The following is a 22,107-nucleotide window of genomic DNA, read 5'->3' on the forward strand; positions in this document are numbered from 1 at the left end:
AAAACTTTTGATGGGGCCCCCTTCCACCAATCCAAGCTCTGACCTCATACATGCCCCGTATGGTTGCCGGCATAACGTGGGTGCATGTGCGATGTCACACACGCTCCAACATATATGCCGGCAACCACATGGAGCAAGGAAGGAGCCAGCAACGGATAGGTAAAGTCTAGAGGGGGGGACAATGACATTTTAAATTAAGGGGGGCAGTGCGTATTGTGGCGAGGCGGCAGATGTGGTGTCACAAGGCTGATTCCCAAGAGACTTCATGCTGAAATTGATTGGGAATTGACCGGTGGTGTATGGGCAACCGGCAGATCTCTCTCTGATCTCGTTTGATCAGAGAGAGATTTGTCTCTAGGTTGATCTGCCATACATCTTCTGATGTATGGGCACCTTAAAGTGGACCCAAATTAAAAATACAAGATTTCAGGAATAAAATCTATTTTCTAAATTATAATAATAAATAGCAGCCTTTTTTTTAGCGGCATGACAAATATAAAATATTTTACATTTATTGGAGGAACCCCTTCCTTCCTTTCATATTGCCGGGACAGAATCCGGCAAAATGCCGGAGTAGGTGGTGTCCGGCAATGGAGGAATTGCTAATGGCTGCCACCTGTATAACCCTAGTTATGAAAAGAGAAGGGTGAAAAGCATGCACTGAAATGCTCATAGGCTTGAAGGAGTGTTTATTTATCTTTGTATGTGTCAGAGTGGTGCAACTAAATATTTTGAGTTAATAAAATATTTGGTTTGGGTCCGCTTTAAGAAACAGAGAGGGAGGGGGGTACTTAAAGTGAACCTCCGGACTAAAAATCTAGTCAGCAGAACTTAAAAAGGCTTGGTGTTTCTTTAACAGTTTCACAGCATCAGAACTTTGTTTTTCTTACCAAAGCATCATTTTTAGCTGCATTTTTAGTTTAGCTCCACCCATCAAAGAAAAAAAGCCCGGGCTTTTTTTCCCTGATGCTGTGCAGAGCATGATGGGATTTCCTATGTTGTTATTCACGTTGCCTAGCAACTGGGAGAGGTGCTCAGGACACAGGGCAGTTGGAACTGTGTCTTATGCTCCCTGTCACCTCCTTTCAACCAAAAAGATGGCTGCCATCATGAAATCAAACATTTGCCTGTTCTTTTAAAACAGTGTGGGTAAGAGATTATATTACCTATCTATTTTAATTAACATAACTAATGTAACTTAATGACAGTATGTTTGTGTAGGCTGGAGTTCCTCTTTAACCCTTTCAGCAACTCAGCTGTGTTGCTTGCAAAGGCTCTGGCATTACTTTTACTGCATAATGCACTTATGGAAAGTACTGTATGTGTGTGTAAAAAAACACACACAGAACAGGAGAATGCCAGAGCCTTTGGAAGCAACACAGGCAGCTGAGTTGCTGAAATGGTTAAGTACCCCTACCCCCTTTACCAGGATAGCAGCAAGAAGTAGATATGCCTAAAATAAGCTCACCAGTCTGTGAGCAGAGTCCAGGCTTGGAAGCTTCCCGCTGTGTGAGGAGGGGAGTGAGGCCAGCCAGCAAAACAGTTCAAATTGGCAGCTACACGTGGGTAGAGGGAAGGGCAGGGAGATCACTCACTGTCACACTCTGAGTCTCTCTTCTTCCTGGGCTGAAGGTGTTGCAGGGGCAATAGTTATGCCCCTGCTCAGGGTATCCCATATTGATGACAAGTCCTTTCAAACCCTTGGAGAAAAGTGTCTATATCAGAGTCCTTGTTCATAGTGAGGAACTTATCCAAGGGGATTTTATGGACTCCCTCACCCCATATGCTGCGGATGCAGCAGACCTATTCTGCTGCTGCTGCTGAAGTTTAGACAGCTCCAGCTGGTGTCGCCGTTCAGCTCTTCCCTCCTCTGCCTGTCGATGCAGTAGGATCAGCTTTAGGCGCAGTTCTGGATCAGCTGAGCCCAGTAGCTGTAGATCAGCTTCCAGAGATGCCCTCTCCCTGTTAGGTGGATCATCCAGACATCGTCTCCACTTTCATCCTGTTGCAGGAGTGATTCATCCTCTGACGTGTTGTGAGCTGCTTCTGCTGGTGTTGGAGCATGGGCTTGCTCTCCCTTATCGTACTCCTGGAGGGCTCGGACTAGCTGCTCCTTTGTCTGGCCTCTCGCCGTCTCGATGCCTCTGTGCTCACGTAGTTTAAGCAGGATATCTCGGCTTTGTTTCGCATAGCTGGTTGCTTTATGATCCATCGTATTGCCAAACAAAAGATAGAAAAAGGGGAGAGGGGAAGCAAAATGCCAAGTGTGTCCCAGCGCAAGTACATAGATTCTGCACTTCTGTAGGCTTCTGTAGGTTAGTTGCTTATAACAAACTTCCAGCCCTAAGTACACAGTCTAAGGGTTTAAACAGCATACTAATGTCCTGAGCGATCCCACCACTACCACCAATATGTCAGGAACCGTCCCCATAGCAAGCCTACAGAGACAGTTCCTGATGAGGATTTTGATGAGATCGAGAGGGGGAGCAGTCTTATTCAGGCTAACACAAGACTGTTGCCCCTCAACACCAGTCTGCCACCACCAGTAGTTATCCACGACGGTACTGCTAGACACTGCGGGTGGTGTTTACGTACGTTGTGTTGGCTGCGCGCTTTAGGCCAACGTATGAGAACTCCACACACACAATCTCACATGGTAGCAATGTACAATTCAAGCATACAATCAGACACTGAACTTGTAACACAATTACACTGCAATCTCTCTCTAGGAGATGTGAAGCTCTGTTTAGTGCCCAGGATAGTGTTGGGCGAACAGTGTTCGCCACTGTTCGGGTTCTGCAGAACATCACCCTGTTCGGGTGATGTTCGAGTTCGGCCGAACACCTGACGGTGCTCGGCCAAACCGTTCGGCCACATGGCCGAACTAAGAGCGCATGGCCGAACGTTCCCCGAACGTTCGGCTAGCGCTGTGATTGGCCGAACGGGTCACGTGGTTCGGGCCCGAACGCGCTCTGATTGGCCGAACGGTCACGTGGTTCGGGTAAATAAATACCCGAACCACGTCATATCTCCGCCATTTGTCTGTGGGTTTAGCTTTGGGTAGGCAGGCAGGGTAGTTCGCTCTCCAGCCATGCTAGCCAGGGTCCCCCCCAGTCATTGTGTGTCGCTGCTGGGAATAGTAGTACACCGCTCGCTCAGCCACACTATATATAGCATTGTTTACTGCCACTGTGTACCTCGCTCAGCCACGCTATATATAGCATTGTGTTTTCTGACACTCTGTGTACACGGCTTAGCCTGACTATATAGCATTGTGTGTACTGCCACTGTGCACCTCGCTCAGCCACGCTATATATAGCATTGTGTTTACTGCCACTCTGTGTACACGGCTCAGCCAGACTATATAGCATTGTGTGTACTGCCACTGTGTACCTCGCTCAGCCACGCTATATATAGCATTGTGTTTTCTGACACTCTGTGTACACGGCTTAGCCTGACTATATAGCATTGTGTGTACTGCCACTGTGCACCTCGCTCAGCCACGCTATATATAGCATTGTGTTTTCTGACACTCTGTGTACACGGCTTAGCCTGACTATATAGCATTGTGTGTACTGCCACTGTGCACCTCGCTCAGCCACGCTATATATAGCATTGTGTTTACTGCCACTCTGTGTACACCGCTCAGCCAGACTATATACCATTGATTACTGACACTCTGTGTACACCGCTCAGCCAGACTATATACCATTGTTTACTGCCACTCTGTGTACACCGCTCAGCCAGACTATATACCATTGTTTACTGACACTCTGTGTACACCGCTCAGCCAGACTATAGACCATTGTTTACTGCCACTCTGATTCTGCTGGGAACAGTAGTACACCGCTCGCTCAGCCAGACTATATAGCATTGTGTTTACTGCCACTCTGTGTACACCGCTCAGCCAGACTATATACCATTGTTTACTGACACTCTGTGTACACCGCTCAGCCAGACTATATACCATTGTTTACTGACACTCTGTGTACACCACTCAGCCAGACTATATACCATTGATTACTGACACTCTGTGTACACCGCTCAGCCAGACTATATACCATTGTTTACTGACACTCTGTGTACACCGCTCAGCCAGACTATATACCATTGATTACTGACACTCTGTGTACACCGCTCAGCCAGACTATATACCATTGTTTACTGACACTCTGTGTACACCGCTCAGCCAGACTATATACCATTGTTTACTGACACTCTGTGTACACCGCTCAGCCAAACTATATACCATTGATTACTGACACTCTGTGTACACCGCTCAGCCAGACTATATTGCATTGTTTACTGACACTCTGTGTACACGGCTCAGCCAGACTATATAGCATTGTTTACTGACACTCTGTGTACACTGCTCAGCCAGACTATATACCATTGTTTACTGCCACTCTGATTCTGCTGGGAACAGTAGTACACCGCTCGCTCAGCCAGACTATATAGCATTGTGTTTACTGCCACTCTGTGTACACCGCTCAGCCACACTATATAGCATTGCGTACTCTGCCAGTCAGTGTGTATATTGCTGGGATCAGTAATACTCCACTCACCGTCAACCACTATATGAGCTCAACATGAGTTCCCCAGAGACCTCCGCTGTGAGCAGCACTCCCAACAACAGCAACAGCCAACGCCCCACGCAAGCTATAACATCCACCCCAGCAGCCAGTGGTCAGCAGCAGCCCTCCCCGGAGGAGAACGTTGTGTCCATCGGTCCGTCGCCAGAGCGATTAATGAGGGCTGCCATTGAGGAGATGATGGGGCCTGATGTGGAGGAGGAGGTCTGGCTCAGGCCAGCATCCCAAGTTAATGTTGAGGACGATGAGGGGTCTGTGTCTGGGGATGTTGGGGTGGCAGAGGTGGTGGGTGGGTCAGACTCAGGAGAAGAGTTGTATGATGAGGATGATGATCGGGACCATCTGTATGTGCCTCAGAGTCCGACCCCGGAAAACATGTTGTATCGTGTGTTTAGGTACTAAAATCTGCGTTCCCTCCCAGTAGTGTTGGGCGAACAGTGTTTGCCACTGTTCGGGTTCTGCAGAACATCACCCTGTTCGGGGTGACTATATAGCAGACTATATAGCATTGTGTTTAATGCCACTCTGTGTACACGGCTCAGCCACACTATATAGCATTGTGTTTACTTCCACTCTGTGTCTGCTGGGAACAGTAGTACACCGCTCACCCGCCACTGTATAGCATTGTGCTCTGTGTCGCTGCTGACAATAGTGGTACACCGCTCACCCACCACTGTATAGCATTTCTGTACTGCCACTGTACTGCTGCCAGTCAGCGTGTACTTTAAGGATAAGTGAAATGAGGAAGAAATCCGGTGAAAGAGGGAGGGGCAAGGGAAGAGGTGTTTCCCCTGACGGTTCACGTACAGGCCACAGGGGAGCACCCAAGAAAACCCACTCAATACCGCCCATGTTGTCCAGGACAACAACCCTCACAGATCCAAAAGAACAGGACCAGATAATTACTTGGATGACCTCTCAAGCGTCCAGCAGTGGGTTAAGCAGCACCAGCACATCACGCACGAGGTCCGAGTCCTCAGCCAGTTAAAGTCTGGGCTTTCTTTGAAGACTGCACTGAGGATGTTACCATGGCGATTTGCAAGGTGTGCAAGACCCGCCTGAGCAGGGGGAAAAGTATTAACAACCTCTCCACCACCAGCATGAGCTGCCACATTCTATCCAAACATCCCACTCTGTGGGCAAACGCGGCAGGACAGGGTACCACCAGCAACACTGCCTCCCTTGGGTTCACCAGACTCACCACCAGACCCGCCTCAGCAGCAGCAGTAGCCCAGCCATTGCGTGGTTCACAACATTCACAAACATCAGACGATGCTGACACTGTCACTTTCCGGACTAGTGCTCTTGAGGTCTCCCAGTGTTCATCAAACACAACAACCAACAGCCCTTCGGTGTGCAGCCCTACAGTTGAGTTGTCTGTCTCTGAGATGTTTGAGCGCAAGAGGAAATTGCCAGCAAATGACCCCCGGGCCATGGCAGTAACAGCCAGCCAGCATAGCCAAGCTTCTGGCCTGCGAAATGCTGCCATATCGAGTGGTGGAGACAAACAGCTTCAAGGGCATGATGTCAGTGGCCATCCCACGTTACGTGGTTCCCAGCCGCTACCACTTTGCGCGCTCTGCAGTGCCTGAGTTGCATGAGCACGTGGTCAGCTAAATAACCCGTAGCTTGAAGAATGCCGTTGCCTGCAAGGTTCACCTCACCACTGACACCTGGACGAGTGCGTTCGGCCAGGGTCGATACATCTCCCTTACCGCGCACTGGGTGAACCTTGTGGAGCCTGGCAGCGATTCCTCACCTGCTACGGCGCGGGTGTTGCCCACGCCGCAAACAGCTGCACCGCCGTCCCTCCCACTGGATAACAACAGCAGCACCTACCTCTCTGACTCCTTCTCCTCCAACGCATCTCAAAGCTGTACCTCATCCGGAAATGCTAACCCAGCACCAGCAGCAGTAGGATCGTGGAAGCAGTGCAGCACAGCTGTTGGCATGCGTCAGCAAGCGTTGCTGAAGCTGATCTGCCTTGGGGATAAGCAGCACACAGGGGAGGAAATTTGGAGGGGAATAAAGGAACAGACGGATTTGTGGCTGGCACCGCTGGACCTGAAACCGGGCATGAAGCTAGACACCTGGCACGAACTGGCAATGTACGCAATAGAGGTGCTGGCTTGCCCGGCAGCCAGCGTTATGTCGGAACGCTGTTTCAGTGCTGCCGGAGGCATCGTCACAGATCGGCGTATCCGCCTCTCCACAGAAAATGCAGACCGTCTGACTCAAATTAAAATGAATCAATCCTGGATTGGAAACGACTACGCAACACTCCAGGACCCCAACCAAGTAACATGACCGATGAACATCTGGGATGGTTTAGCGTTTCCGGTCCCTGTTTCTTGAACCTCTCATCTGTATTACATTTATGACTGCATGGCGGCAAAAAGCATTGCTGCTATATCCGCATGCTTTTTGTCCTCATGCAAGGCCTGGGTTGTTGTGTCTCACAAAGCGTGGCCTTCTCCTCCTGCGCCTCCTCCTGTTCCATCACGTGTGCTGCTGCTGCTGGGTTAGCGTTGCCGGTCCCTGTTTATGGAACCTCTTATCTTTATTACATTTATGACTGCATGGCGGTACAAAGCATGCTATCCGCACGCTTTTTGTCCTCATGCAAGGCCTGGGTTGTTGTGTCTCACAAAGCGTGGCCTTCTCCTCCTGCGCCTCCTCCTGTTCCATCACGTGTGCTGCTGCTGCTGCTGCTGGGTTAGCGTTGCCGGTCCCTGTTTATGGAACCTCTTATCTTTATTACATTTATGACTGCATGGCGGTACAAAGCATGCTATCCGCACGCTTTTTGTCCTCATGCAAGGCCTGGGTTGTTGTGTCTCACAAAGCGTGGCCTTCTCCTCCTGCGCCTCCTCCTGTTCCATCACGTGTGCTGCTGCTGCTGCTGCTGGGTTAGCGTTGCCGGTCTCTGTTTATGGAACCTCTTATCTTTATTACATTTATGACTACATGGCGGTACAAAGCATGCTATCCGCACGCTTTTTGTCCTCATGCAAGGCCTGGGTTGTTGTGTCTCACAAAGCGTGGCCTTCTCCTCCTGCGCCTCCTCCTGTTCCATCACGTGTGCTGCTGCTGCTGCTGCTGGGTTAGCGTTGCCGGTCCCTGTTTATGGAACCTCTTATCTTTATTACATTTATGACTGCATGGTGGTACAAAGCATGCTATCCGCACGCTTCTTGTCCTCATGCAAGGCCTGGGTTGTTGTGTCTCAAAGCGTGGCCTTCTCCTCCTGCGCCGCCCTCCTCCTGTTCCATCACGTGTGCTGCTGCTGGGTTAGCATTACCGGTCCCTTTTCCTGGAACCTCTTATATGTATTACATTTATGACTGCATGCCGACAAAAAGCATGTTACCTGTGCAAAGAAAACAGACATTTCCCGCATTTAAAAGACAGTTTTCCCTTTGAAACTTTAAAATCGATTTTCTCAAAAACTATAAGCTCTTTTTGCAATTTTTTTTTCCTCTTGTACCCACTCCCAAGGTGCACATACCCTGTAAATTTGGGGTATGTAGCATGTAAGGAGGCTTTACAAAGCACAAAAGTTCGGGTCCCCATTGACTTCCATTATGTTCGGAGTTCGGGTCGAACACCCGAACATCGCGGCCATGTTCGGCCTGTTCGGCCCGAACCCGAACATCTAGATGTTCGCCCAACACTAGCCCAGGAGACTAGCTTATTAAATAGAGATTTGTTGACACCGCCACGAATGGCAGGCAGGCCTGCTGCCACATCTTCTTCTCCTCCTCCTACTCCTCCTCCATCATCCTCTTCACTATCATCCTCGGCTGAGGGTTCCTGTGCTGCGGCTGCTCCCTCCTCTACTAAGAGGGCACACCTCCAGCTCCCCAGGGCCTTTTCCACATCCCAGTGCATGCACTAATAAAAAAGTTTCTAAATAACAATGACTTTTTTCTAAATAACAAATAATTGTATTTATAAATAACAATAAAAAAAATTCTTAAATTAAATTTGTATGTGTAAACCTGCACATACTGTACATGTACAGAGCCAAGTCACCACCTCTCTTGTCAGTGACACCAGGGATGCAACAAACATTAATTTCCTTTTTTTAAAACTTTTACATTTTTGAGAAAGATGTGTAGGACATGACATTGTCTGGCCACTGCTACAGCGTTTGCAAAATATTTTTCTTTTTTAATGTCAAATTACAAAACCTGTTGTGATGGTCAGAGCAGATGTCTGCTTGGTTCTGGCCTGGATGTGAAGGAAAAGGTCCTGGATAATGACTTTTGTTGCAATTTAGCAACATTGGTAGATTAGTTTGGGATCCAGGGCTGGCGTGTATTGGGAGAAGGGTGGGCCTTACACGCCACTCCTCCAAGTCCAGGCCTGAGTTTGGCAGAGAGGGTGTTAATGGATTCACCTGTGTGGATTTGCATAAGTACCTGCATCAGGCAGGATGCATTGGGCTGTATGTGGAGCAAGCAGGCTCCGGGAAGGCTGTGTAGCCAAGAGGGCTGCCAGGCCTGTAGCAGCAGGGAAGCTGCTGATGTGGAAGTGCTGGAGGGGAGTTGGACTCCAGTACTGGAAAACCAGGAGAAGCCTGGGAAAAGGTGAGTGACACCAGGACTGTCATTAGGCCCGTGGCAGGGTGTCACTGGAAAGCCAGTGTGGCTGAAGAAGGCTGTATAATTTTGTGCTGTGCCGACAGTGTGATTACTGCATACTCAGAGTGGTCTATTTTGTTGCTGTTTATGGACATTGTTTGACTGACAATAAAGCGGAATTGTTTTATTTTTTACCCTAAAAAGACTCACTGGCTGGTGTGTTATGACCCTTGATGCTGCTTACCTACTCTACCATTGAGTTAAAAAACCCAGAATATCACACTGTACATACATGTGCAGAGCTAAGTCATCGCATCTCTTGTCAGTGTCACTTACCAGTGTCACATTCCAGATCTGGTAGCGCTCAAGCTCGCATGGCTGCATGGTCGCATGGTCGCGTAACTAGTTAGCACGGAGGAGTTAAAAAAAAGCCAAAATAATAAAAATATAATAATTAGGTACACTGGTTCCAGCGTACAGTCTTATTAATAACTTCCCATCATGGCCTGTGCATGTAGCTCACACTGGTCCGTTCAGTTGAGCGCACATGCAGCACCACACACCTAAGGGTCTTATAGACCTCTTAGCGCTCAGTCTCGGTAAGCACAGTGCTTGGTCTGTCAATGTGAAGCGGACATACAGTAACCCTAACACTACCAACAGGTGTACACACTCTGGACATTTTAAAGCAGCCCTTTATTCCTAAAATGTAGGAATGTACTTTGATTACTGCCCTATAGGGATTAAAGCCTGACTCTGCGTTAACTATGTCATTTTTGGTGGGACATTTGGCATGGATCCCCATCCGGCATGCCACAGTCCAGGTGTTCGACCCCTTGAAACAACTTTTCCATCACTTTTGTGGCCAGAATGAGTCCCTGTAGGTTTTAAAATTTGCCTGCCCATTGAAGTCTATGGCAGTTCGCCCAGTTCACGCGAACTTGAACTTTTGCGGAAGTTGGAGTTTAGCATTTGCGAACCCAAAGTTTGATGTTTGCGATGCCTCTACACACCATCCTTTCTGCAACATTTGAGCAGTAATGGCCAGGCTCCTAATATTATTCTCCAGAATTCCAATGATGTAAGGGAAAAACTAGAATGTAAATGTAAACCCTGTAGTTCTGGACCTGAATGTTACAAGAGGAAAATGTATTACTGTACTCATGTAGGATCCCACTTTAACCACCCTGGCGTTCTATTAAGATCGCCAGGGCGGCTGCGGGAGGGTTTTTTTTAAATTAAAAAAAAACTATTTCATGCAGCCAACTGAAAGTTGGCTGCATGAAAGCCCACTAGAGGGCGCTCCGGAGGCGTTCTTCCGATCGCCTCCGGCGCCCAGAATAAACAAGGAAGGCCGCAATGAGCGGCCTTCCTTGTTTTGTTTAGATCGTCGCCATAGCGACGAGCGGAGTGACGTCATGGACGTCAGCCGACGTCCTGACGTCAGCCGCCTCCGATCCAGCCCTTAGCGCTGGCCGGAACTTTTTGTTCCGGCTACGCTGGGCTCAGGCGGCTGGGGGGACCCTCTTTCGCCGCTGCTCGCGGCGCATCGCCGCAGAGCGGCGGCGATCGGGCAGCACACGCGGCTGGCAAAGTGCCGGCTGCGTGTGCTGCTCTTTATTTGAACAAAATCGGCCCAGCAGGGCCTGAGCGGCAGCCATCGGCGGTGATGGACGAGCTGAGCTCGTCCATACCGCTAAGATGGTTAATCAATGTCAGAAAACAGGTTTCTGTGATTAATGGAACCTGTTGCTGAGAAAAGACTTAGCATTTTGTTGTATCAAGTCACAGAGGTCCGTGAAGAGGTCACTGAGCAGCTGCTTGTGCCACAGCAATTTCATCAGATGGTACTAGACCTAGCACACAATGAAGCATCAGGAGGGCATCTGGGGCTGAGAAAATTGGTGCTTGCACAACTGGTGGCTTTGAAATAAATCTAGCAATTGATTGCAATTGCAATCGCCATGATTGCAATATGGTTGCAATGCAAAATTTGCATCATGGCAAATTGTGGCCTTAAATTCACAAAGAGTTTGCCTCAAGAAAATAAGACAGATTCACAGCTAATATTACTTTGAAAATTTCAACTGCTCATCATTAGGGCACTCAAAAATGGTCATATTTATGTTAGTATCTTTAAAAATTCTTACTAAGATTTACTGTGATCTTCCCTGGCTCAGACATTGGAAGACAATTCACGTTTTCCATGGTTTCTACTTCATCATTGGATAATCCACTGTCATCTTCATTATCTAAGGATTCTATAGTTTCTTCAAGAAACATAAGGCATTCCCGCTCCTCAGCTGACAAATGACCATAGTCATCTCCATCCTGAAATTAGAAAACAATCATCATTTTAAAATTGCCCAGCAGGGAAATAGCCATTACTAAATGTATTTTTTGAGAAATAAAAAAAAAACCCTACATTTAGGTTCAAAACGTAACAGGAAAATATTTAAAACGAACCTCCCCGAAGGGAGGTTTCATAGGTTATGTCTACTTCGTGGGAGTGGTGCAGAGTTACATTAACATACCTATGGGGACATCTCCATAGCCTCCATCTCCATGAGCCTCCATCTCTTGCAGCTGTCACTGCTGCATAGCTGCAGTTCAAAGTGCCTGCAAATACAGGGCATTTCTGGCTGCTGGTGTAATGTCTGGAGATGTAGCATGCCTGGCCCGAGATGTAGTCTCTAATGCCTTAACATGTCCTAATAAATAAATAAAATAAACAACATTTATATCACACTTTTTTCGTGGCAGACTCAAAGCGCCAGAGCTGCAGCCACTAGGACATGCTCTATAGGCAGTACCAGTGTTAGGGAGTCTTGCCCAAGGTCTCCTACTGAATAGGTGCTGGCTCACTAAACAGGAAGAGCCAAGATTCAAACCCAGGTCTCTTGTGTCAGAGACAGAGCCCTTTACCAGAACACTTTCCAGCCAATGCTACACTACTGGCCAAGAGATGTAAAAACTACATCCCCAACAGTCACTAGTGGCCAGGCACACTACATCTCCCAGCATGCACCAGCGGCCAGGCACATTACATCTCCTGGCATACACCAGCAGCCAGAAATGCACTTGACTTGTGTGGCCATGATGCAGTGACAGCTGCAGGTTGGATACAGATCAGCCCCCATAGGTAAGTTAATTTAATGCCCTCCACCCACAAAGGAAGGTCTGTTTAAATTAGATCTCAGTTCCCTTTAATATGACAGAGTAACCAAGCAGCTCGGGGTGACCCACCCCACTAGGAATGTATTGCAAGTTTCCTTCTGTTTTAAGAAGGCAAATTTTACCAAGCATTGCTTTAATATGACATGACATATACTGTATAACATATCAGTGCTACTCAATCAATTTTGTAATAGGAGTACAAGTGATCCCTAGTTTATAAATGCCTAATACCTAAAGAACCCACTGATATGGATAGCACTTTTGCTACAAAGTATATGGAGACCATGGAGAGCACCTCAGAGATTCTTGGGGCATTGTTGGAGGTGTGTAATTCTCCAGTGGCGTAGCTACAAACCTCTGGGCCCCGATGCGGAATCTGGATGCGGGCCCCCCCCCACGGCAACAACAGCCCCCCTCCCCCGGCAACACCCGACGCACACACATATCCGAATCCCTATAGCCAGCTATAGGTCCCCCCAGTATAGGTAGCCAGGCATAGGTAAGCCAGTATAGTTGCCCCCGGTATAGGTTAGATAGGCAGGCGCCGCCGGTATAAGTTAGATAAGTTAGATAGATAGGTGCCCCCAGTACAGGTTAGCTAGGTGGGTGCCTCTAATATAGGTAGCCAGAATAGTTGCCCCCAGCATAGGTTAGATAGGTAGGTGCCCCCAGTATAGGTTAGTTAGGTAGGTGCCTCCAATATAGGTAGCCAGTATAGTTGCCACCTGTATAGGCTAGCTAGGTGCCCCGAATACAGGTTAGACAAGTAAGTGCCCCCAGGTTAGATAGGTAGGTGCCCCCAATATAGGTTAGATTAGGTAGCTGCCCCCCAGTATAGGTTAGATGAGGTAGGTGCCCCCCAGTATAGGTTAGGTTACAGTGGCGTAGCTAAGGAGCTACGGGCCCCGATGCAAGTTTTACAATGGGGCCCCCCAAGCACTCTATACGTAACAATTGATACGGCGGGACAAAACCTGCCAATGGCAACCACAGTGTCAGAGGTGCAAGAAGGGAATGGGGAACAGTTTGTTAGTGATTACCACTATTCAAAGTATCTATAGAAGTGATTATTATGAGCACAGGACCAATAGAAAGCTAAAACTGCAACTGAGGGTGGGCCCCTCGGGGCCCCTCTAGCCCAAGGGCCCCGATGCGGTCGCTACCTCTGCACCCCCTATTGCTACGCCCCTGTTAGGTTAGGTAGCTGCCCCCCAGGATAGATTAGGTAGCTTTCCCCCAGGATAGGTTAGATTAGGTAGCTGCCCCCCAGGATAGATTAGGTAGCTGCCCCCCAGGATAGATTAGGTAGCTGCCCCCCAGGATATGTTAGGTAGGTAGCTGCCCCCCCCAGGATAGGTTAGGTAGGTAGCTGCCCCCCCAGGATAGGTTAGGTGGGTAGCTGCCCCCCAGGATAGGTTAGGTAGGTAGCTGCCCCCCCAGGATAGATTAGGTAGGTAGCTGCCCCCCAGGATAGGTTAGGTAGGTAGCTGCCCCCCAGGATAGGTTAGGTAGGTAGCTGCCCCCCCAGGATAAATTAGGTAGGTAGCTGCCCCCCCCCAGGATAGGTTAGGTAGGTAGCTGCCCCCCAGGATAGATTAGGTAGCTGCCCCCCAGGATAGGTTAGGTAGGTAGCTGCCCCCCTCCCCAGGATAGGTTAGGTAGGTAGCTGCCCCCCAGGATAGGGTAGGTAGGTGCCCCCCCCATAATGAAGGGGGGAGCCGCAGCTGCGGGGAGGGCAGCCCGACCTCTCCCTCCCTTCCTCTCCCCGCCCCCCCCCCCCCCTTAAGATGCAGAGTGAGCGGCGCACGGAAGCGCTGTAGGCAGAACTCACCTCCGTCCCTGGTTCCAATCACCGCTGATCTCCTCCCGTTGTATAGATGCTGATACACACTGCTTCCGGCTAAACAGGAAGCAGTGTGTATCAGCATCTATACAGCGGGAGGAGATCAGCGGCGATTGGAACCAGGGACGGAGGTGAGTTCTGCCTACAGCGCTTCCGTGCGCCGCTCACTCTGCATCTGAAGGGGGGGGGGGGCCCGGGGAGAGGTAGGGAGGGAGAGGTCGGGCTGCCCTCCCCGGGGCTGCAGCTCCCCCTCCCAATAGCACGCACGCACGGATCTCCGAGTCCAAACGGACATGGGCCCCCCCGGGCCCCTCCGCCCCTCTTCAGGAGCCGGGCCCGGTCGCCGTGGCGACCGTTGCGACCACAGGCCCTACGCCCCTGGGCGTGACCCCATCGTACCTGGCATGCAGCATAGGCCCTGGGGAGCTGGGGCTGTGTAGCTGGAGAGGAGATTGTGGCACCAGCCAAGGAGGAGGAGGATGACGACAGCGAAGAGGATGTAGCAGGTGGAGAGGAGGTGGCAGGAGGCCTGCCTGCAAGCCGTGGAGGTGTCACAAGTTGGTCCGCTGCACAGCCACGTACTCCCTGCTTGCCATTGGTCACCAGGTTGACCCAATGGGCTTTGTAAGTAATGTGCTTGGCAGACCAGGCATCCATGGTCAGCTGGATCCTTGACCCAACGCTGTGTGCCAGGAATGACACCACTTGCCTCTCCACTTCATGGTGCAGTTTGGGTATCGCCATTTTAGAGAAATAATTGCGGCCTGGCATCTTCCACTGTGGTGTCCCAATGGCCACAAATTTACGGAAGGCCTCAGAGTCCACAAGCTTGTGTGGTAACAGCTGGTGAGCTAACAGTTCCGCCACGCCAGCTGTCAGATGCCGGGCAAGGGGTGACTGGCAGAAATTGGCTTCTTCCACTCAAAGATTTCCTTCACGGACACCTGGCTGCTGTGGGCAGAGGAGCAGGAACCGCTCAAGGGCAGAGGCGGAGTGGAGGAGGGTGGCTGTGAAGGTGCAAGGGAGAAATCGGCTGAAGATGCTGCACCTGAAGGAGGAAGAGGAGAAGGAGGGTCGCTTTTCTTTTGTGTTCTGCTTTTGCTCAGGTGCTCTTCCCATTGCAGTTTGTGCCTTTTCTCCATGTGCCTTCGTAAGGCACTTGTCCCTACGTGAGTGTTGACCTTTCCACGACTCAATTTTTGGAGGTTGAGAGAACAGATGGCATTGCTCCGATCTGAGGCAGACACACTAAAAAATTTCCAAACCGCTGAGCCCCCCTGAGGTGATGGCTCTATGGTGGCCTCAGCAGCCGACGTTGAAGGGCATGTTGGCTGGCTGTACATAGGTGGCGATACATAGCGTCGGACACTGCCACCAGCTGTTTCTGACAAGCTCCCCCTGCTTCTTTCAGGAACTCATCTCCTCCTACTCCTCTCTGACTCCCCCTCTGAACTGTCCCCCTGTTCATCTCCTCTATTGGGAACATACGTGGGATCCGTATAATCGTCATCATCATAATCATCCTGCCCAGCTTCGCTTGCCTTAGACACTTCCAAAACTGCACCAACAGCAGGTATTTTATCATTCTCCTCCTCACACGTTACGTCCATAGTGTCGCCTAACTCACACATATACAGTGGCTTGCAAAATTATTCGGCCCCCTTGAAGTTCTCCACATTTTTTCACATTACTGCCACAAACATGAATCAATTTTATTGGAATTCCACATGAAAGACCAATACAAAGTGGTGTACACGTGAGAAGTGGAACGAAAATCATACATGATTCCAAACATTTTTTACAAATAAATAACTGCAAAGTGGGGTGTGCGTAATTATTCAGCCCCCCTGAGTCAATACTTTGTAGAACCACCTCTTGCTGCAATTACAGCTGCCAGTCTTTTAGGGTATGTCTCTACCAGCTTTGCACATCTAGAGACTGAAATCCTTGCCCATTCTTCTTTGCAAAACAGCTCCAGCTCAGTCAGATTAGATGGACAGCATTTGTGAACAGCAGTTTTCAGATCTTGCCACAGATTTTCTATTGGATTTAGATCTGGACTTTGACTGGGCCATTCTAACACATGGATATGTTTTGTTTTAAACAATTCCATTGTTGCCCTGGCTTTATGTTTAGGGTCGTTGTCCTGCTAGAAGGCGAACCTTCCCCCCAGTCTCAAGTCTTTTGCAGACTCCAAGAGGTTTTCTTCCAAGATTGCCCTGTATTTGGCTCCATCCATCTTCCCATCAACACTGACCAGCTTCCCTGTCCCTGCTGAATAGAAGCACCCCCAGAGCATGGTACTGCCACCACCATTTTGACAGTGGGGATGGTGTGTTCAGAGTAATGTGTAGAGTTAGTTTTCCGCCACACATAGCGTTTTACATTTTGCCCAAAAAGTTCAGTTTTGGTCTCATCTGACCAGAGCACCTTCTTCCACATGTTTGCTGTGTCCCCCACATGGCTTGTGGCAAACTGCAAACGGGACTTCTTATGCTTTTCTGTTAACAATGGCTTTGTTCTTGCCACTCTTCCATATCGGCTTCCATAAAGGCCAACTTTGTGCAGTGCATGACTAATAGTTGTCCTATGGACAGATTCCCCCACCTGAGCTGTAGATCTCTGCAGTTCGTCCATAGTCACCATGGGCCTCTTGACTGCATTTCTGATCAGCGATCTCCTTATTCGGCCTGTGAGTTTAGGTGGACAGCCTTGTCTTGGTAGGTTTACAGTTGTGCCATACTCCTTCCATTTCTGAATGATTGTTTGAACAGTGCTCTGTGGGATGTTCAAGGCTTTGGAAATCTTTTTGTAGCCTAAGCCTGCTTTAAATTTCTCAATAACTTTATCCCTGACCTGTCTGGTGTGTTCTTTGGACTTCATGGTGTTGTTGCTCCCAAGATTCTCTTAGACAACCTCTGAGGTCGCCACAGAGCAGCTGTATTTGTACTGACATTAGATTACACACAGGTGCACTCTATTTAGCCATTAGCACTCATCAGGCAATGTCTATGGGCAACTTACTGCACTCAGACCAAAGGGGGCTGAATAATTACGCACACCCCACTTTGCAGTTATTGATTTGTAAAAAATGTTTGGAATCATGTATGATTTTCGTTCCACTTCTTACATGTACACTGTGAGAAAACGCGGAAAAGCCACCGCGTGTGTTCAGAACAAGGTGGCTGATTCTGCGTCCAAAGCGCCGGTTTGCACGCGTAGGCCTACATCTACCATTATGGCTGAACGCGGAGAAACCGCCGTATGCCCTGATAGCGGTGCGGCTGGTTCCGCGTCCAGCGCGGCGGGTGGTACACAACACATGGCTGGTGTGGCTGGGACTGATAGTCCACACAGGTTCAGAAGGACGCGCGTGCGCGCTGAGAGCCAGAACTTTTATGACAGCCAGAAGGGAGTCAGCTGACCAAGCCGGTCAGCTGACGATTCAACCAGTTCCCATTGGTCCAGCACTTAGGGGAGGCGCTGGAGAGCACTGTGATATATATACTGGGTGCTGGTCATTCACTGGTTGTCTGCCGTTGCGATCACTACGTGGAAGCACTCAGACCTTTTGTTAGATTCATTATTACTATTCTGTTATACTTCAAACAAGTTCCAGGGTGTTGATGATCAAGGACCTCACACCCAGATTAGGGAATTGTATTACCATTCTGTTATACTTCAGACTAGTTCCAGGGTGTTGATGATCACGGACCTCACACCCAGACTAGGGAACTGTATTATCATTCTGTCATACTTCAGACTAGTTCCAGGGTGTTGATGATCACGGAGCTCACACCAAGACTAGGCATTGTTTATTATCTGTTATGACCTTCTGCTTTCCTGACCACTCTTCTGATTACTGATTTGGTACTTCGCTATATCTGATATTCTGTTGCCAAGCTCTGCATGTCTTAGGATTACTGAATCTGTCTCCTGTCTTTGTACTTATCGGTCCGTGTGTTGCTGTCCTGGCTTGCCCGACCTCGAGAGCTATCTCCCTACCTTAGAGATAGTTTACAGATCATTAGTGACACTCTCCTATTGGTGTCACTAACGCTCTGGTCCTTCCATCTCCTGGCCTGGCTCCTCCCTTCGGGAGATTCTCAGGTTACTGGAAGGCACTTGTTCTCTTTTGCAGTATAGCCTACTGCTCTGATACCTGTTCTCCAGGTATTGCTCTCAAAGTATTTACTGTTGCACCAAAACACTCATATCTCTCCGGTGTCCAGAGGTTAGTGATATATCTGATTATCGGTGATACTGCAGATCATCAATAATCGGGTATATATCTGTATTCTTGGTGATACTGCAGATCACCAATAATCAGACCCTCTCTGTGTTACACCGATCGTTACAGAACGGCAGACCAAATACAAATGAACGCACTCATCAGCCGTCTGGGCACACTTACCATTACGGTGGAAAATATCAACCAAGTGCTGGGTAACCATCAGACCCAGATTAATACCCTGTCTGGGTCCATACAAACCCTACAGAAGGCTGTGGATGAAGTGCAATCTCCTCCTAGCACAGACATACGTATGCCTGTACCTGAAAAATTTTCTGGTCACAGTTCTGACTTCCAAAATTTTAGAAGCAGAGTGTTATCATACTTTGAGTTAAGGCCTAATTCTTCAGGAACCATGACTCAAAGGGTTACGTTCATTAAGCCTTTGTTATCAGGCGATTCTCAGACCTGGGCGTACAGTCTTCCCCTCGGTCACCAGGCCCTAACCTCTGTAGAGGAATTTTTTTAAGCTATGGCTATAATTTACGACGACCCAGACATTGCCTCGACTTCTGAGCGGAAGCTCAAACTGTTACGTCAAGGCAAGAGTCCGGTTGAAGATTATGCTGCTGAATTTAGGAGATGGTCAGTATCGGCCAGGTGGGACACATTTGCCCTTTTAGATTGTTTTTTATCAGGGTTGTCAGACGAGGTCTCCGATCTTATGTTAAGCCAGCCTGAACCTAAGTCCATCGATGAGGCCATTTCATCGGCCATCAGGATATATCGCCGGCTGCGCTATCAGAGACAGACCCGGGGTAAAAACCACGTGAGAATGGTGTCCCACGCTGCTCCTCCAGTAACTCCACCTTCTCCCGCTTCACCTCCGCCTGAGCCAATGCAGATTGGTCGGTCAAAATGGTCTCAGGTGGAGCGGAAACGCAGGATAGCAGAGCAGCTCTGTTTTTATTGTGCAGAGGGGGGTCATAGAGTACAGAATTGCCCTGAGAAGTCGGGAAACGCTTCTGCCTAGGTGTAGTTGGGGGTAATACCCTAGGCGTGCAATTTTTACCCCTAGATGATAAACGTTTGCTTCTTCCCTGTACTGTTTCATGGGAAGATAGGTCTGAGGTCACTGAAGCCTTCATTGACTCGGGCTCAGCGGCTAATTTTATGGATTACAAATTTGCAAAGAAATTGGGTATTCCAGTCACCCCGGTAAAACCACCGATTCAAGTTACTGCAGTAGATGATTCCCCTCTGCAGGGTAACAGTCCTCTGTCACAGACTCCAGAAGTGGGAGTCACTATCGGGGTGTTGCATAGAGAAGATTTGCATTTTTTTGGGTTGCGAATGACAACCTCCACGATCATTCTTGGCATGCTTTGGTTACAACTTCACTCACCTCAGATTAATTGGGCCACTGGTCAGCTAACAAGCTGGTCTTCCCATTGCTTTCATCATTGTTTAGCTAAGGTAACCTTGGGTGAGACCAAGATTCACGTGGAGGGATTACCAGATCAGTATGCCGAGTTTGCAGACGTGTTTTGTCCTAAGTCCGCCGATAAACTTCCTCCACACCGTCCTTTCGATTGTCTTTTCGATCTCCGGTCTGGTTGTATGCCCCCTAGAGGTCATCTCTACAATTTATCTGGGCCTGAAAAGTTGGCCATGCAGGAATACATCCGTGAAAACGTAGCCAAAGGGTTAATTCGCCCTTCCCGGTCGCCTGCTGGGGCAGGTTTCTTTTTTGTAAAGAAAAAGGACGGAGGCCTTCGGCCGTGCATTGATTATCGGGGCCTGAATAAAATCACCGTAAAAAATCGCTATCCATTACCTTTAATAGATGATTTATTTACTCCGGTCACCAATGCTAAGATTTTCTCAAAATTGGATTTGCAGGGTGCATACAACCTGGTACGAATCAGAAAGGGCGATGAGTGGAAGACGGCCTTTAACACACCCGATGGGCATTACGAGTACATGGTGATGCCCTTCGGGTTGTGTAACACCCCGGCCGTCTTTTAGGAACTCAATGAGGTGTTCAGAGAGGTTTTGGGCAAATTTGTCCTAGTATATCTGGCTGATATACTAATCTTCTCAGCCAACCTCTCAGAGCATAGGGACCATGTCAGGTTTGTGTTACACAAGCTAAGACAAAACATGTTATGCCAAGTTGGAGAAATGCATTTTTGAGGTAACATCTGTCGCCTTTCTGGGGTACATAATTTCTACCTCATGCCTTTCTATGGACCCTGCCAAAGTCTCTGCTGTTCTGGAGTGGCCTCAGCCAGTGGGACTGAAGGCTCTCCAGAGATTCTTAGGGTTCGCTAATTACTATAGAAGGTTCATAAAGGGGTACTCCACAGTCATCGCACCCCTCACCAGTCTCACAAAGAAAGGGGCAGATACTAACCACTGGTCCCCCGAAGCTCTTGCTGCTTTCTCCACTCTGAAGGAATTGTTTTGTACTGCACCCATTTTGAGACACATTGACATCTCCTATCCCTTTATTGTGGAGGTAGATGCCTCAGAGGTTGGGGTAGGGGCTGTGCTGTCTCAGCGTTCTGGGTTGCAAGGGAGGTTACACCCATGTGCCTATTTTTCCCGTAGATTTTCACCCGCAGAGAAAAACTACGATATAGGAAACAGGGAGCTCCTAGCCGTTAAATTGGCCTTTGAGGAATGGCGTCATTGGCTAGAAGGAGCAGAACACACGATTACAGTCTACACTGATCACAAGAATTTGGAATACATAGAAGGGGCTAAGAGATTGAGTCCCCGACAGGCTCGGTGGTCACTGTTTTTCTCAAGATTCAGATTTATAATTACGTATACCCCGGGTAGCAAAAATATTAAAGCCGATGCTTTATCCAGATGTTTTGAGCCAGAGACAGCACAGCCCTCAGACCCAGAGACTATTCTCCCACAGAAAGTGGTGTTGGCAGCCACAGAGACCCGGAGGAACTGGACTGAAACTTTAAGTCCCTTCCAGCAGGATGTCCCTGAGGGAAAGCCTGAAGGGGTCATGTTTGTACCATTGCCATTTCGTCTCCAGATATTGCAGATGTTCCACTCCCACAAAAATTCTGGGCATCCTGGTGCCACCAGAACACAGGACCTTGTTGCTAGGTGTGCTTGGTGGCCTTCATTGGCAACTGACTGCAAGGAGTATGTGAGAGAATGTGCAATGTGTGCAAGAAGTAAACCCTCCCGTCAGGCACCTGTGGGAACATTGCAGCCTTTACCCACCCCAAGTGGACCATGGATTTTGTGGGTGAACTCCCGAGGTCTGAGGGCATGTCGGTCATTTGGGTGGTAGTCAACAGATTCAGTAAAATGGCCCATTTCGTGCCCTTGAAAGGACTCCCCTCGGCCCAGGAGTTGGCCGATCTATTCATCCTGCATATCTTCCGGCTACATGGCATTCCGGAAAATATAGTGTCAGATCGGGGAGTCCAATTTGTTTCTAAATTTTGGAGGGCATTCTGTCATCAGTTGGGCATGAAACTGTCGTTTTTGTCGGGCTACCACCCACAGACCAATGGTCAGACCGAGAGAATTAATCAATCTCTGGAACAGTTTCTAAGGTGTTACGTTGCGGATGCACAAACTGATTGGGTCAAGTTCTTGCCGTTTGCAGAATTTGCACACAATAACTTGAAAAGCTCTTCTTCT

General features: G+C 48.8%; 1 protein-coding gene across 4 annotated transcripts in view; it reads right to left on the bottom strand.

The window, feature by feature from the left end:
- The window catches only part of C2H1orf116 (chromosome 2 C1orf116 homolog), a 281,079-nt gene that overhangs the window by 28,882 nt on the left and 230,090 nt on the right, over window positions 1–22,107 (bottom strand). For all 4 annotated transcript variants that reach the window (XM_068269783.1, XM_068269782.1, XM_068269785.1 and 1 more), the window contains one exon: window positions 11,329–11,509. In XM_068269783.1, the coding sequence (XP_068125884.1) occupies window positions 11,329–11,509 (181 nt within the window). The remainder of the gene's footprint in view (window positions 1–11,328; window positions 11,510–22,107) is intronic.

The sequence above is a fragment of the Hyperolius riggenbachi genome, chromosome 2 (genome assembly GCF_040937935.1).
Source record: "Hyperolius riggenbachi isolate aHypRig1 chromosome 2, aHypRig1.pri, whole genome shotgun sequence".
Taxonomy (NCBI): domain Eukaryota; kingdom Metazoa; phylum Chordata; class Amphibia; order Anura; family Hyperoliidae; genus Hyperolius; species Hyperolius riggenbachi.